The 15,295-nt window shown below is 53.5% G+C and overlaps 1 protein-coding gene across 4 annotated transcripts; it reads left to right on the forward strand.

The window, feature by feature from the left end:
• The first annotated feature begins 8 nt into the window (after positions 1 to 8).
• Tfr2 (transferrin receptor 2) lies at positions 9 to 12,122 on the forward strand. 4 transcript variants are annotated; one of them, XM_042686737.1, is made up of 18 exons: positions 9 to 70; positions 330 to 579; positions 662 to 872; positions 3,428 to 3,568; positions 3,659 to 3,770; positions 3,860 to 3,982; positions 4,763 to 4,879; positions 4,971 to 5,110; positions 5,868 to 6,031; positions 6,907 to 7,026; positions 8,239 to 8,321; positions 8,408 to 8,471; positions 8,573 to 8,640; positions 8,972 to 9,048; positions 9,132 to 9,216; positions 9,305 to 9,532; positions 9,850 to 9,990; positions 11,568 to 12,122. In XM_042686737.1, exons 1-18 carry the CDS (start codon positions 38 to 40, stop codon positions 11,847 to 11,849), a joined length of 2,439 nt encoding a protein of 812 aa, XP_042542671.1. In that variant the 5' UTR covers positions 9 to 37; the 3' UTR covers positions 11,850 to 12,122. The 4 variants fall into 4 exon arrangements, with proteins under 4 accessions (XP_042542671.1, XP_042542669.1, XP_042542672.1 ...); XM_042686735.1 differs by having other exon boundaries at positions 17 to 70; positions 327 to 579; XM_042686738.1 differs by having other exon boundaries at positions 17 to 70; positions 327 to 579; positions 686 to 872.
• The last annotated feature ends 3,173 nt before the right edge of the window (positions 12,123 to 15,295 follow it).

A 15,295-nucleotide genomic window follows, 5' to 3' on the forward strand; every position in this document is an offset into this window, starting at 1 on the left:
AGCAGGTAACCCACAGTGTTCAGGAGGGGGCTTGAGCATGGAGCGGCTTCGGGGTCTTCTCCAGAGAGCGGTAAGACCAGTGTGGTTGGGGGACACCCTAGACCCTCCCTCAGATCCTCAGCCCCCTCCCAAACCCATATAGCTATCCCCTCCTGGCCAGTGTCCTGTCTCTGTCCCTGTCTCTGGCTTCTTCTTCACCCCCTTTTCTTCTCAAGTCACTCCCTAAACAGCCTCCCTCTCAGACCCCTCAGCACCCCAAAGATCATTATTTCCAGATCTTTCTCCACCCCCTTTTCCAGTCTCATGTCTACCCTGCCCCCCTCCAGCAGCAGTGGTCCCCACAACCCTCTCAAACCATCTACAAGCGTGTGGAGGGCCCCTCCCAGGGGCGCCTGGAGGAGGAAGAGGAAGACAGGGAGGAGGGGACCCAGCTGCCCATCCACTTCTGCCCTATGGAGCTGAGGGGCCCCGAATCTCTGGGCTCTAGACCTGGGCTACCCGTCCTCATACCCTGGGCAGAAGCAGGAAGAAGAGCGGCTCCCTACCTGGTCCTGATGGCTCTGCTGATCTTCACTGGGGGTGAGGACCAGCCCCTCCCACCCCTTCCCTAGCTAAGGGCTGGGCTGGGGACATTGCAGGGGTTCAGAGGGAACACACACAGAGTCCTCATCTTGCCATCTGCCAGCTTTCCTCCTGGGCTACGTGGCCTTCCGAGGGTCCTGCCAGGCGTGCGGGGATTCCGTGTTGGTGGTGAGCGAGGATGGCAGCTATGAGCTGGGCCCAGATTCTCACCAGGGCACGTTGTACTGGAGCGACCTCCAGGCCATGTTCCTGAGGCTCCTCAGGAAGGGGCACCTGGGGGACACCATCAGGTAAGGGCAGCCTGGCCCTTCCTGGCCCTGCAGTGTCCTCGCTTTGTCCACTCAGACTGGCCTCCCTTCCCGCTCACCCAGGGTCCCCTCCCTGCCTTCCCTCTCCCCTTCTACCTGTCTCACTGGACTTTCTTGTTCAACACTTCCGGGAAAAATGACAGAGCTGAGACTCCAGGGGCTGAGGTTCTAAGAGCGGCATATTTGAGACACAGAAGAGCTGGCTGAATGGGAACCATGGGGTACAAGCAGGCATGGAAGTGCATGCCTAGAATCCCAGCTACTTCAGATATGGAGGCAGGAGGAGTAAGAGTTCAAGGCCAGCCCAGGCAAAGCGAAGAGAGACGATGTCTCAGAAGCAAGCAAATAAAAAAGGACTAAGGACATAGCTCAAGCAGCAGAGTGCTTGCCTAGCAGGCACGAGTCCCTGGGTTCAATCATAAGTACTGCAAACACACACACACACACACACACACACACACACACACACACACACACACACACACCCCAATCTAGCATTCAACATGAAGAATGCTGTACCCAGGAGCCTGGCTAAAGACCCACAGCAGCAGAGAGTTCTGAGAAGCAGAGAAAGAAGCAAGCAAATGCATTTGTGGGCCTGGAACCCCATCTCCATTGTGGGTACATGGCAGCCAGCAGGCCTGCAGCACGGCAGAGATGGCCAGACTGCCTGAGTCATTCTGCCACAGTCATTGTGCTCTACTGGACAGGAGCTGCCAAGAGAGGTTCAGAGAGAAAGTCAGGCCTCTTCCTGCCTGCATCTGAGGCAGGAATGTCTTACAGTGGGTCCTCCTGGGTTTTCTGAGTAGCTAGTGCTGGCACCAGGGATCGAAGTCAATGCCTCCTGCTCTTGCTTGGTTTTTGCTAGCTTACTTACTGCTGGGTGCTCTATCACCTGAGTCATGCCTCCAGTCCAGCATTTTGCTGGTCAATTGGAGATGGTGTCTTTCAGCCCAGCTTAGCTTCAAACTTTGATCCTCCAGGTCTCAGCCTCCTGAGTAGCTACAATTACAGGTATGATCCACCAGTGTCTAGCTTTAAAAAAAAAAATTCTTAAAAGATTGCATTGGAGGGGCAGGGAAGGTGGCCTAATGGTAGAGAGCTTGCCTAACTTGCATGAAGCCCTGGGTTTGATTCCTCAGCATCACATACACAGAAAAAGCCAGAAGTGGTGCTGTGGCTCAAGTGGTGGAGCACCAGCCTTGAGCAAAAGAAGCTCAGGGACAGTGCCCAGGCCCTGAGTTCAAGCCCCAGACTGGGGGGTGGGGGGTGGGGGGAAGACTGATTGGAAAGGATATTAATTTAAGTGCCAGAGAAGATGGGCATATTTGTCTGTTCCCTGACTTTCACAGTAATCTTTTCTTGTGTGTGCCAGTCTTAGGATTTGAACTCAGGGGCTAGGTGCTGTACCTGTTGTTTTTCAAGAATAGCACTCTAAGCTGGGCACTGGTGGCTCACTCCTATAATCCTAGCTATTCAGGAAGCTGAGATCTGAGGATCATGGTTCAAAGCCAGCCTAGGCAGGAAAGTCCATGAGACTTTTTTTTTTGGGGGGGTCCCGTCGTGGGGCCTGAACTCTTCAGCTAGTGCTCTACAGCTTGAGCCACAGTGCCACTTCCGGCTTTTTTCTTTTTTGCTTATGTGGTGCTGAAGAATCGAACCCAGGGCCTCATGCATGCAAGGCAAGCACTCTACCACTGAGCCACCTTCCCAGCCTCTCCATGAGACTCTTATCTCCAATAAGCCACCAGAAAACTGGAAGTGGCCCTGTGCCTCAAGTGGTAGAATGCTAGTCTTGAGCTGAAGAGCTCAGGGACAGTGCCCAGGCCTAGAGTTCACGCCCCACGACCAACAAAAATAAAATTTAATTTAATTTAATTTAAAAAATAGCACTACCACTTGAGACAGTCCATTCCGACCTTTATAATGGTTCATTGGAGATAGTCTCACAGACTTTTCTGCCTGGGCTGGCTTCAAACCACAATCCTCAGATCTCAGCTTCCTGAGTAGTTGGGATTATAGATGTGAGCCACCAGTATCCAGCTGGAATCTTTTAGTTCGGGGATTTGAAATGTGGTACTCTGTTGCTTGAGCCTCCAGCTCTGGCTTTTGCTGGGTGTGTGGGTGTGGGTGTGGGGAGGGTATGCATGAGCACATGGGTGCATGCACTGGTCCTGTGGTTTGAATTTGGGGGTGCTGTCCTTGAACTTTTTCACTCAAGGCTGACAAACTACCATTTGAGCCACAGCTCCACTTTTTAGAGGTTCATTAGAACTAGGAGTCTTATGGACTTTCCTGCCTGGCCTGGCTTTGAACTGTGATCCTCAGATCTCAGCCTCCTGAGTAGCTGGGATTACAGATGGGAGCCACCCACAGCAGGCAGAAAGCTAAGGTGTGAAGTCACAGGAGGCGCTGGCCAGCCTTTGGGCACCAGCCTGGTGGTGATGTGAAAGGAAGCGGACCGGGAGAACTTTTTCCTAAACTCTGCATCCATCCCCTCCCGTCCTGGGCCCCGATCCCACCTCTCCCCGCATCAGGCAGACCAGCCTCCGGGAGCGCACGGCGGGCTCCGCGGGGACGGCCGCGCTGGCCCAGGACATCCTCACCGCGCTGTCCGGACACAGGCTGGACCACGTGTGGACCGACACGCATTACGTGGGGCTCCAGTTCCCAGACCCGTGAGTGCAGGGTGTGTGGGGGGGGAGGGTGTGTGTGGAGGGGGCACGGAGGAGGGGTGGAGGGCGGTCTTCACCACTCCCGATCCCCAGGGAGCACCCCAACATTCTGCACTGGGTGGATGAGGCTGGGAAGATCGGGGAGGAGCTGCGCCTGGAGGACCCCGACGTCTACTGCCCCTACAGCGCCACAGGCAACGTCACGGTAAGCACCCCTTGTCCCCCCACTCCCAGAACGGGAGCCCCCCCCCCCAGCCTGGCCTCACTGTCCCCCACGCTCACCCCATTTCCCAGGGGTCGCTGGTCTACGCTCACTACGGGCGGCCCGAGGACCTGCGGGACCTGCGGGCCAGGGGTGTGGAGCCGGCCGGACACCTCCTGCTGGTGCGCGCCGGGGTCACCAGCTTTGCCCAGAAGGTGAGGGTCCCCAACATAAGACTGGGACACCCCAGGGTCCAGATGGTGGAAACTGCTAGAAGGCTGCCGGAGGGAGAAAAGAAAGAGCAAGAGTCTAAGAAAATGTGGGCGAAGCTAGGATGAAGAAATGCCTGTCATCCTAGCTACTCAGGAGGCTGAGATCTGAGGATCACACTTCAAAGCCAGCCTGGGCAGGCTTTATCTCCAATTAACGAGCAAAAACAAAAACAAAACAGCCCATGATGGGTAGACAATGAGGAGCCAGGAACCCTAAGTTCACATCTGTAATGCTAGCTATTCAGGAGGCTGAGGTCTGGAGGACCACAGATGGAGGCCAGCATGGGCAGAAATGTCTGAGAGACCATAATCCAAAAATAACCAGCAAAACACCAGGCTGGAGGTGTTGCTCAAATGATAGAGCTCCATCTTACCTCAGCCAGCACATGAGGCTCTGAGGTCAAAGCAGGTAGTTCACTTCCTTTTCTTTCATTTTAATTTCAAATTTTATTTTCTGCCCATACTGGGCCTTGAACTCAGGGCCTGGGAACTGACCCTTAGCTTTTTTCCCTTCAAGATTTATCCTCTACTGCTTTTGCTACAGTTCCACTTCTGGCATTTTGCTGGTTAGTTGGAAATAAAAGTCTCTTAGACTTTGCTGCAGGAGCTGGCTTCAAAATGTGATCCTCAGATCTCAGCCTCCTGAATAGCTAGATTTATAGGATTACAGGCGTGAGCTACCAGTGCCCAGCAGCCTTTTCCTTGTGTCCTGTCCTCTCCCAGGTGGCCAGTGCCCAGGACTCGGGGGCCCGAGGAGTGCTCATATACCCTGACCCAGCAGACTTCTCTCAGGGCCCGCACAAGCCAGACTTGTCCAGACACCGGGCTGTATACGGACATGTGAGTGGAATGTTTCTGGGATCCAAGCCACTCATCTTTGGAGTGCAGCGAACCCAACTCCATTTCAGGATGGGCACCCCTTTCCCTACAGGTACACCTGGGAACTGGGGACCCCTACACACCTGGGTTCCCATCCTTCAACCAAACTCAGTTCCCTCCAGTGGCATCTTCGGGCCTCCCCAGCATACCTGCCCAGCCCATAAGTGCAGACATTGCTGGACTCCTGCTCAGGTAAGGTGTAGAGGTGAGGGCTAGAAGGGAGGAGGCAGAAGGAGGGGTCTACAGCTAGCCATAGGGCACCTTTTGGTGAACCAGAAATTAAAAAAAAAAAAAAAAAAAGCTGGGTACTAGTGGCTCATGCCTGTAATCCTAGCTGTTCAGGAGGCTGAGATCTGAGGACGAGGTTTAAAGCCAGCCCCTGCAGGAAAGTCCATGACACTCTTATCTCCAATTATCCACCAGAAAACTGAAAGTGGCACTGTGGTTCAAGTGGTAGAGTGCTGACCTTGAGCTGAAGAGCTGAGGGACAGCACCCAGGCCCAGAGTTCAGGCCCCACTACCACCAGAAAATAAATAAACAAAAAAAGCCAGGTACTGGTGGCTCACGTCTGTAATCCTAGCAACTCAGGAAGCTGAGATATGAGGATCACGGTTTGAAGCCAGTCCAGGTTAACTGGAAAGTCTTTAAGACTCTTATCTCCAATAAACTACCAGACAACTGAAAGTAGTGCTGTGGCTTAAAGTGGTAGAGCACTAGCCTTGAGTGAAAAAGCTCAGGGCAGCACCCAGGCCCCTAGGTCAAGCCCCACAATGCCCCACTTACAGTACTGTGCAAGGTGATTTGCTGCCCCACCTTCCAAAGGGTACTGAGGCAGAGATCTTGAACCAAGGAGGGTGGGAGAAACAGAAAGGTGAGGAAGAAACATTGGACTCTTCTGTAGTCTGGGGCTCTGCCACGACCAACCTTTTCTTCTCCACCCTTTTCCAGGAAGCTCAAAGGCCCTGTGGCCCCCCAGGAATGGCAGGGAGATCTCCTAAGCTTCCCTTATCATCTGGGCCCTGGGCCAGACCTGTATCTAGAAGTCAACAACCACAGAGTCTCTACTCCCATTAGAAACATCTTTGGCTGCATTGAAGGCGTGGCAGAGCCAGGTGTGGGCTAAGAAGCCTGGCATGGTGTGGCTGTGCAAAAGACCCTGGAGAGAGGGCAGGAGCGGTGCACAGGGGAGGGAGGCTGGCAGGTGGAGGCTGTGCTGGGACTCAGGGAAGTAGCAGCAAGAAGCCTGCAAGGTCCAGTGTGTCTAGGAATAACAGGGACAGTATGTCGAGGTAGTGCATTCCCCGCACAGCACTGGAGGTAAGCAGGGTAAATTACATGATGTGATCACAGAAATTCAAGTTATTAGAGTCAGGTCAGGCTGGGAAGGGTGGCTTAAGCCTTTAATCCTAACAATTTAGGAGATGGAGATCAGAAGACCTGGGTTCCAGGCCAGCCCAGGCAGAAAAGTTTATAAGACTCCAGCTCAACCAATAGCAGAGCATGGTAGCATACATCTGTCATTCCAAGCTGCAGGGGGAAAAAAATCACGGATGGGACACAGTGGCATCTTCATGTCATCCCAACAAAGCAGAGAACACACCCAGGAGGACTGCACTCCAGGCTGGCCCAAGGACTAAAGCAAGATCCTATCTTGAAAACAATCCATGGAAAGAGGGCAGCAGGGCTTGAAGAGTGGCTCAAGTGGTAGAGCACCTGCTTAGCAAGCATAAGGCCCTGAGTTCAAACCCTAGTTCTCCCCAAAGGAAAAAAAAATGGTGAGGTCAGATTGGACAGATAGCAGTAGAGTCCCAATGCCCCCCACACCTCATGAAGGGTCATGTCACACAGAATGGGCCAAGGGGCACCCTCTTTAAGTACCACCTTTTGGGACAGCAGGAATTGTAGATCAGAGACACTGATGGAGGCTAGTGGGGGTCCTGGAGAGCACCCACCCTCCTGAGGTGGGTCCCCCACCTTCCCTTCCCAGATCACTATGTTGTCATCGGGGCCCAGAGGGACGCATGGGGTCCAGGAGCAGCCAAGTCTGCGGTGGGGACGGCCATACTGCTGGAGTTGGTGCGCACATTTTCCTCCATGGTGAGCAATGGTAAGATCAGGGCTAGGTCTTGCAATTGGGCCTGGCAGAGCTGGGGCTGGGGCTGGAACCAGGGCTGAGGCAGAGAGGCAGCTGAGAGCATAGACTTGGAAGGAGGCCACCAGGACCAGGGCTCCACACCCAGCTTCTCCCGCCTGTCACTTCAGCACTAAAAGCATTTTCTTATCTGATAATGAAAATGATGGATGGGTGTGGTAGTTCAGGACTATAATCCCAGCTCCCAGGAAAGTGAAGATAGGAGGATTACCATCTGAGCCTAGTCAGGGCAAAAACCAGAGATCTTATTTAAAAAGCAATCTAAAAGCAAGAGGACTAGGAGTGTAACTCAAGTGGTAGAATGCTTGAATACGAGTTCAATCCCCAATACCACGAAAGAAAGAAGAAAAAAAGATAGAAAGGAAGAAAGGAAATAAAAAGTCAGTTGCCAGTGGCTCAGCCAGTGGCTGAGTTCTAAGAATCACAGTTCAAAGCCAGCCATAAGAAGTGGCACTGTGGGGCTGGGAAGTTGGCTCAGTGGTAGAGCACTTGCTTTGCATGCCTGAGGCCCTGGGTTCGATTCCTCAGCACCATATAAGCAAAAAGAAAAAAGCCGGAAGTGGTGCTGTGGTTCAAGTGGTAGAGCACTAGCCTTGAGCTGAAGAGCTGAGGGACAGCGCTCAGGCCCAGAGTTCAGGCCCCACAACCGGACCCCCCCTCCCAAAAAAAAGAAGTGGCACTATGGCTCAAGGTGATAGAGTGCTAGCCTTGAGCAAAAGAGCTCAGAGACAGAACTCAGGCCCAGAGTTCAAGCCCCACAACCAGAAAACTAAAATAAAATTTAAAAAAGCCAACCACGTCAGGAAAGTCTATGAGACACTCATCTCCAATTAACACCCTAAAAAGCCAGAAGTAGAACTGTGGCTCAAATGGTAGAGTGCCAGGCCTTGAGCAAAAAAGAGCTCACGGAAAGCATCCAGGCCTTGAGTTCAAAGACCAGCACAAAAGAAAATGACAAGTAGTCATATGTCTGAGTGACAATTAAGCATGAGATTTTGTAGAGAGAGTATCCCCTTACACACCCTCACACACCCATGGTGAGATGAGCTGAGGTGGTGTTCTTCTGAGAGAAGCAGTGACCTCTGGGGATCCAAGACAGAGGACAACAAAGGGGGGTGTCTTCGGTGGCCCCCAGCAGAGCCATCCTCTCCCTCCTTCTGCCCCCAGGTTTCCGGCCCCGCAGGAGTCTTCTCTTTATCAGCTGGGATGGAGGCGACTTTGGCAGTGTGGGCTCCACCGAGTGGCTGGAGGTGATTTGGGGTCTGGACAGGTAGCCAGACAGTGGGGAGAGGTGGGGGGCTTCTATCTTCACACGTTCCCCCCCCCCCAACCGCAGGGCTACCTCAGCATACTACACCTCAAAGCCGTAGCCTATGTGAGCCTGGACAACGCAGTGCTGGGTGAGCTGGACCAGGGGCCCCTGAGACCTAACCTCACCACTGGGGTTCCAGGGGTGAAGGATGAGCCTGTTATCCCAGCTCTTCGCTCCACTTCTCTTCAGGAGATGACAAGTTCCATGCCAAGACCAGCCCGCTTCTCATCAACCTCATAGAGAATCTCCTGAAGCAGGCAAGATCCAGTCTGGGATAGGGAGGAGGGAGGCGATGGGGGCGGAGCCTGGAAGGAGCCCCACCCCTGGGAAATGATGGGTGGAGCCCATGCCCCAGGTGATGGGCAAAGCCTGACAGGGACCCTGCCCCTGGAGGTGATGGGGGTGAAGACAGACACCCTCCCCCTCCCCGTGTGATGGGCGGATCCTGAAATGTGCCCCGCCCCCAGCTTATGGTGGGTGGAGTCTGACAGGCGCCCCGCCCCTGGAGGTGATGGGTGGGGTCTGACAGACACCCCGCCCCCAGGGTGTGATGGGCGGGGCCTGATGGGTGCCCCACCCCTCCCGCAGGTGGACTCTCCCAACCACAGTGGGCAGACCCTGTTCGAGCAGGTGACACCTGCCAATACCAGCTGGGATGCTGAGGTGTAAGTGGAGCTAAGATGGGGGGTCTGTAGAGGGGGTTCCGGGGCATCTGAATTGACACAGCCCTTCACGGTACCGCCCTCAGGATCAAGCCTCTGTCCATGGACAGCAGCGCCTACTCCTTCACGGCCTTTGCGGGGGTCCCTGCCGTGGAGTTCTCCTTCACAGAGGTGAGCCTTCTCGGCCCCGCCCCAGGGTGCCCGTCCCAGGCCTGCCTGCACCACCCTCCAGCCCCCAGCCCCCTCCCTGTCCCCGCAGGACGACCAGGCGTACCCCTTTCTGCACACGAAAGAGGACACGTACGAGAACCTACACAAAATGCTTCGAGGCCGCCTGCCGGCTGTGGCCCAGGCAGTGGCCCAGCTCGTGGGGCTGCTCCTCATCCGCCTGAGCCACGACCACCTGCTGCCCCTCGACTTCGGCCGCTACGGGGACGTGGTGCTCCGGCACATGGGCACCCTCAACGAGTTCTCCGCAGATCTTAAGGTCCAAGATGCCCATCCCGGCCTCTGGGGGTTAAGAGGGCATCTCTCAGCCCAGGGGTCCTACATCTCTCCTACCCTCCCCATCCCCGAGATCCAAGCCTGCCTTTTCCCTTGCCTTCTGGGGGGAGGACACTACCTAAGCCCCCGCCCATCTCCCTCCCACACAGCCTGATCCGTCCAGGGTCTCCTCCCCAGCCTTCTACCTACCCTAAACCTCTCGCGCCTGCCAGCTGCCTCAGCCCGGTCCCCGATCCGGTCCCCCGATCCCACCCCTCCCAGCCTGGGGTCCCGCGATCCCAGCCTCCGCTCCGCCCCCAGGCCCGCGGGCTGACCCTGCAGTGGGTGTACTCAGCGCGCGGGGACTACATGCGCGCGGCGGAAAAGCTGCGGAAGGAGATCTACAGCTCGGAGGAGAGTGACGAGAGGCTTACGCGCATGTACAACGTGCGCATCATGCGGGTGAGGCCACGCCCCTGGCACGCCCACTTCCGCCTAGGGGGTGGTTGCTCCTTCCTTTGCTCTGGTGCAATCCGTGCAGTGCTCTGCATCCTCAGCTGTCACTCACGCACTTGCACAGACCAGCCAGGCTGAAGGCCACACAGTTATGAAATGGACAGGAAGAGCCACAGTAGCCGTGCCGGCGCAGCTACCATGTAGCTCCCCACCCTCTGGAGAGGCAAAGCATGTCCCCCTGTACAGGAAGCACAGACTACCCCCCCAACCCCCTTCGTGTCCCAGCAAGACAAACAGGTGTAGCCTCTTGCACATAAAAGAGAGGACATGTCCGGAGAACCACAAGATGACTACAGAAGTCTTGGGGGAGGAGAAATGCAAAAGAGTAAAGAAATAGGCCAGGAGCTGGTGGCTCACACCTATAATCCTAGCTACTCAGGAAGCTGAGATCTGAGGATCATGGTTCGAAATCAGCCGCAGCAGACAAATCAGACTTTTATCTCCAACTAAACAGCCAAAAATTGGAGCTGCAGACATGGCTCAAGTGGTAGAGCACCAGCCTTAAGGAAAAAACGCTAAGGGGCAGCTCTGAGGTCCTGAGTTTCAGCCCTAGTACTAACACACACACACACACACACACACACACGTAATGTAGAAGGTAATCGCCTATAATGATGGAACAGACTAGAGTCCCAGAATTCAGGAGGGTGAGAATAGCCTAAGCTATATAGTGAAACTATCTAAATAATAATAATTGTAATAATAATAATGACATAGAGAGCTTCTTTCCTTTCTTTTGTTAGCAAGATAGATGTTGTGGTGGGATGAGAGTTAAGAGTTTATACCCTGACAGTCTCTTCTGATTAGTTTTGAATACTTGACTGTCCAGGATCCACCATCTTTCAATTCGCACACTTAGTGCTATCCTTAAAGCCAGACCCCCAGATCTATAGCTCCTTGAACTTTCTTGTTCGTGTGTGTGTGTGCGCACGCGTCTTATTTTGGTGCCTGAATGGGGGCTAGAACTTGAGGCCTCACACTCTCGCTTGGCTTTTTTCCGCTCAAGAATGGCGCTCTACCACTTGAACCACAGCGCCACTTTTGGCTTATTATTGGAAATGAAGTTTCACTGACTTTTCTGCTGAGGCTGGCTTCAAACAACAATCCTCATCTCAGCCTTCGAAGTAGCTAGGATGACAGGCGTGAGCCACCGGCGCCCGGTTCCCCTTGACCACGTGGGGCGCATTAGCAGGCGTGTGATATGAAGAAGAGGCACAGCAGGACCACAGATTGCTTTTTGAGGCTTTTAGCGGGGAAGTAATTGGGTCGGGAAGAACTGGGGAGGGAGATCCCGAGGCCCGCCGGAAGGAAGTAGAACCCAGAACAGCTGGAGGAGGAATCCTGCCCGGCTACTGGTGACGTAAAGGACAGTGACTTCTGATTGGACAGTCTGAGGGGGCGGTCCGGAGGCCGTCACTAGAATTGAAGAACCCGGTGGGCTCGCAGGTGTGGGCCGAGTGGTGTTAGGAGCCTCGGACTCGGGATCACCCCTCGTCCCGGCCTGACTCCCTTTCTCGGCGCAGGTGGAGTTCTACTTCCTGTCCCAGTACGTGTCTCCGGCCGATTTCCCGTTCCGCCACATCTTCCTGGGCCGCGGCGACCACACGCTGGGCGCCCTGCTCGAGCACCTGCGGCTGCTGCGCCCCGACGGCGCCGAAGCCGCGGCCGGAGCCTCGGGGTGGGCGGCCGGCCCCGGCTTCCAGGAGAGCCGCTTCCGGCGCCAGCTGGCCCTGCTCACCTGGACGCTGCAGGGGGCGGCCAACGCGCTGGGCGGCGACGTCTGGAACATCGACAACAACTTCTGAGGCCCCGATCTCCCGGGGGGGTGTCCCCGGGGCGCCCGGCGGCTGTGCAGGCCCTGCGCGGCTCTGTTCCCGGAGGTGGATGTCGCCATGGGGGTCTCGCCACGGAGTCCCACCTCCCAGATCTCCCCGCGGTTCTTCAGTAAAGGTGGTGGTCGTGCTGTGAGCGAATCGGCCACAGCCCCCCACCCCTCCCGGGGCAGAGGTCTCGTACCTAGAGTCCACTGAGAGTTTTGCTAGGCCTGAGGACCTGGCTGACTCCTGGGGTGGACCTAATAAACCACCTGGTGATTGACAGCTGTGGCTCCTGAGCTCTTGTCGCTTCCTCCTCCCCACCTCTCATCCCTCCCTGCAGTCCTAAGGAAGGGGTGGACAGCAGGGACCAGGGAACACGGAAAGGATACTGGATCCACTGGAAGACCCAGGGAAAGCCTAAGGAAACTGCCTTGGCAAAGAATGAAGGGTTGTTCTTCCAATGGCCACAGAGGTAATGGGGGTGGGGGTGGGGGACTGGAGGAAGGTGGCTTGGCTTTGGGACCTGAGATTACAGACATAATTTGCACAGTCTGGTATAGACTGTGAAAAAGCAGGAACACAGCCAGGCATAGTAGTTCGCCCCTGTAATCCCAGCACTTAAGAGCCAGTGGAAGGAGGTTCTGGAGTTTGAAACCAACCTGCACTATGTGAGACCCTGCCTCAAAAATAACAAGCTTAGCAGGGTGCCTGTGGCTCACACCTGTCATCCTAGCTATTCAGAAGGTTGAGATTTGAGAATCGCAGTTCAAAGCCAGCTTGGGCAGGAAAGTCTGTGAGACTCTCATCTCCAATAAACTACCAAAAAAGCCAGACATGGAGCTGTGGCTCAAGTGGTACAGCACAAGCCTTGAGCAAACAGAGCTCAGAGACAGCGTCCAGGCCCTGAGTTCAAGCCCCAGTACCAGACCCAAAAAACAAAAACAAAATAAGCTAGAGCTGGGCACCAGTGGCTCATGCCTGTAATCCTAGTTACTCAGGCTGAGATCCTGGTTTGAGGGCAGCTAGGGCAGAAATGTCCTTGAGATTCTTACCTTAAATTAACTACCAGAAAGCTAGAAGTGAAGCTGTGACTTAAGTGGTAGTACACCAGCTTTAATTAAGCAACAAAAGCTCAGGGACAGCCGGGCACCGATGGCTCACACCTGTAATCCTAGCTACTCGGGAGGCTGAGATCTGAGGATCCAGGTTCAAAGACAGTCCGGGCAAGAAAGTCTGTGAGACTCTTATCTCCAATAAACTACTAGAAAACCGGAAGTGGCGCTGTGGCTCAAGCGGTATGGCGCTCGCCTTGAGCTGAAGAGCACAGGGACAGCGCCCAGGTCCAGAGTTTCAAGCCCCACGACTGACAAAAAAAAAAAAAAAAAAAAGCTAAGGGACAGCTCCAGAGCCCAGAGTTGAAGCCTGAGGATCTGAACAACAACAACAAAAGTCATATTTCCTTAAGCGGGGAGGATCTTGGGGTAAGGGTTAGACCCTCCCAGGCATATGAGTTTCTGCTCTTCAACTTGGTAAGAACAGCACAGGTACCCAGACCTGACCCACTCTATTGTTTTTATTTATCGTTTTTGTTTTGTGCTGGGACTGGGGCTTGAATTCAGGTCCTCACACTGCTGCTTAGCTTTTTTCCTAAGGTTTTTCTCTGCAATTGCCATTTGACAATTATTAACAGTTTTATCTTTGGATTTACATTTTGGGAGTGAGGTCTACTGGGCCAATGTGGCATTAATGGTAGGTACCTGCCTTCCTCCACCTCCCAGTCACACAGTAGGGATGAACTCTTACCTGCCTACCCCAGGTCGGATATGGGCTTAAGGATAGGAATCCTAAATATCTAGGATTACAGGTAAGTGCCACTAGTGCTGTCTTCATGACAGTCTTTGTATGTATGTGCACACATGTATTTGTGCTGGTACCGAGGCTCAAATTCAGGGCTCCCAAGTTCTTGCTTGGCCTTTTCACAGCTGGTACTCTTGTTGCTTGAGTCATGCCTCAAGTTTGATGTTTTTTTTTTCCCCTAGTCAGCTGGAGATAAAGAGTTTCACCTGATAAGCTGGGAAGTTGGCTCAGTGGTAGAGTGCTTGCCTTGTATGCATGAGGCCCTGGGTTCGATTCCTCAGCACCACATAAGCAGAAAAAAGCCAGAAGTGGCTCTGTGGCTCAAGTGATAGGGCGCTAGCCTTGAGCTGAAGAGCTGAGGGACATCACCTAGGCCCAGAGTTCAGACCCCACGACAGACAAAAAAAGGGTGCTAGCCTTGAGCTGAAGAGCTGAGGGACATCACCTAGGCCCAGAGTTCAGACCCCACAACAGACAAAAAAAAGAGTCTCACCTGAGGCTGAGATCTGAGGTTCAAAGCCAGACTGGGCAAAGACTCCAACTAAACAGCATGTTTTTGTTTTGTTCGTTTTGGTTTTTGTCAGTCACGGGCCTGGGTGCTGTCCCTGCACTCTTCCACTTGAGCCACAGGACCACTTACAGTTTTCTGGTGGTTTTTTGGAGATAAAGAGTCTCACGGACTTTCCTGCCCAGGCTGACTTTGAACCCCAATCCTCAGGTCTCAGCTTCCTAAGCAGCTAGGATTAGAGGTATGAGCCACCAGCTCCTGGCTAGCATGGTTTAAGTGATTGAGTTCCAGTGTTGAGCAAAAAAGGTGTGTGATAGTGAGACAGGCTCTGAGTTCAAGCCTTGGCACTTGCATTTAAATTTATTTACTTTTTTTTTTTTTTTGCCAGTCCTGGGACTTGAACTCTGGGCCTGGGCGCTGTCCCTGAGCTTATTTTGTTCACTGCTAGCACTCTACCACTTGACCCACAGCACCTCTTCCAACTTTTTTTTTTTTTTTGTAAGTTTATTGGAGATTAGAGTCTCACAGAGTTTCCTGTCCAGATTGGTTTCTAACTGCAGTCCTCAGATCTCAACTTCCTGAGTAGCTAAGATTACAGACACCAGCCACGAGTACCCAGCCTTGCATTTAAATTTTTTTTTAATTAAAAGACAAGACCATAAATGGCTTAGAAAAGCTGAAAAATACAAAGAAATCAACTCTGTCTTTGGTCCTCTCAGAGAAAACTCAGCCTTTGAACAGCTTGAGTTTAGCTCCAAAAGACTAATTATGGAGTTCTGACCCTTAGAAGTGTAAGAGCATAAAACTGCTATTTTTTTTATAATTGAAAGCAGGGGATTGAAACTGGGGTCTCCTGCAAGCTAAGTACATACCCATCCTTCCAGGAGCTACACCCTAGCCCCATCTGTCATGCTGTTGGCCACTGTTACTGGGGTCTGAACACTGAGCTTCACCCTTGCTGGGCAGGCTGTCAAGCCTCCAATGCCTTTTTATTCTTTTTTTCTTCTATTTTTCTTTGTTTTTGCCAGTCCTGGGGCTTGAACTCAGTGTCTGGGCACCGTGCCTGAGC

The sequence above is a fragment of the Dipodomys spectabilis genome, unplaced genomic scaffold, assembly GCF_019054845.1.
Source record: "Dipodomys spectabilis isolate Male_0828 unplaced genomic scaffold, ASM1905484v1 ptg000098l, whole genome shotgun sequence".
Classification (NCBI taxonomy): Eukaryota; Metazoa; Chordata; class Mammalia; order Rodentia; family Heteromyidae; genus Dipodomys; species Dipodomys spectabilis.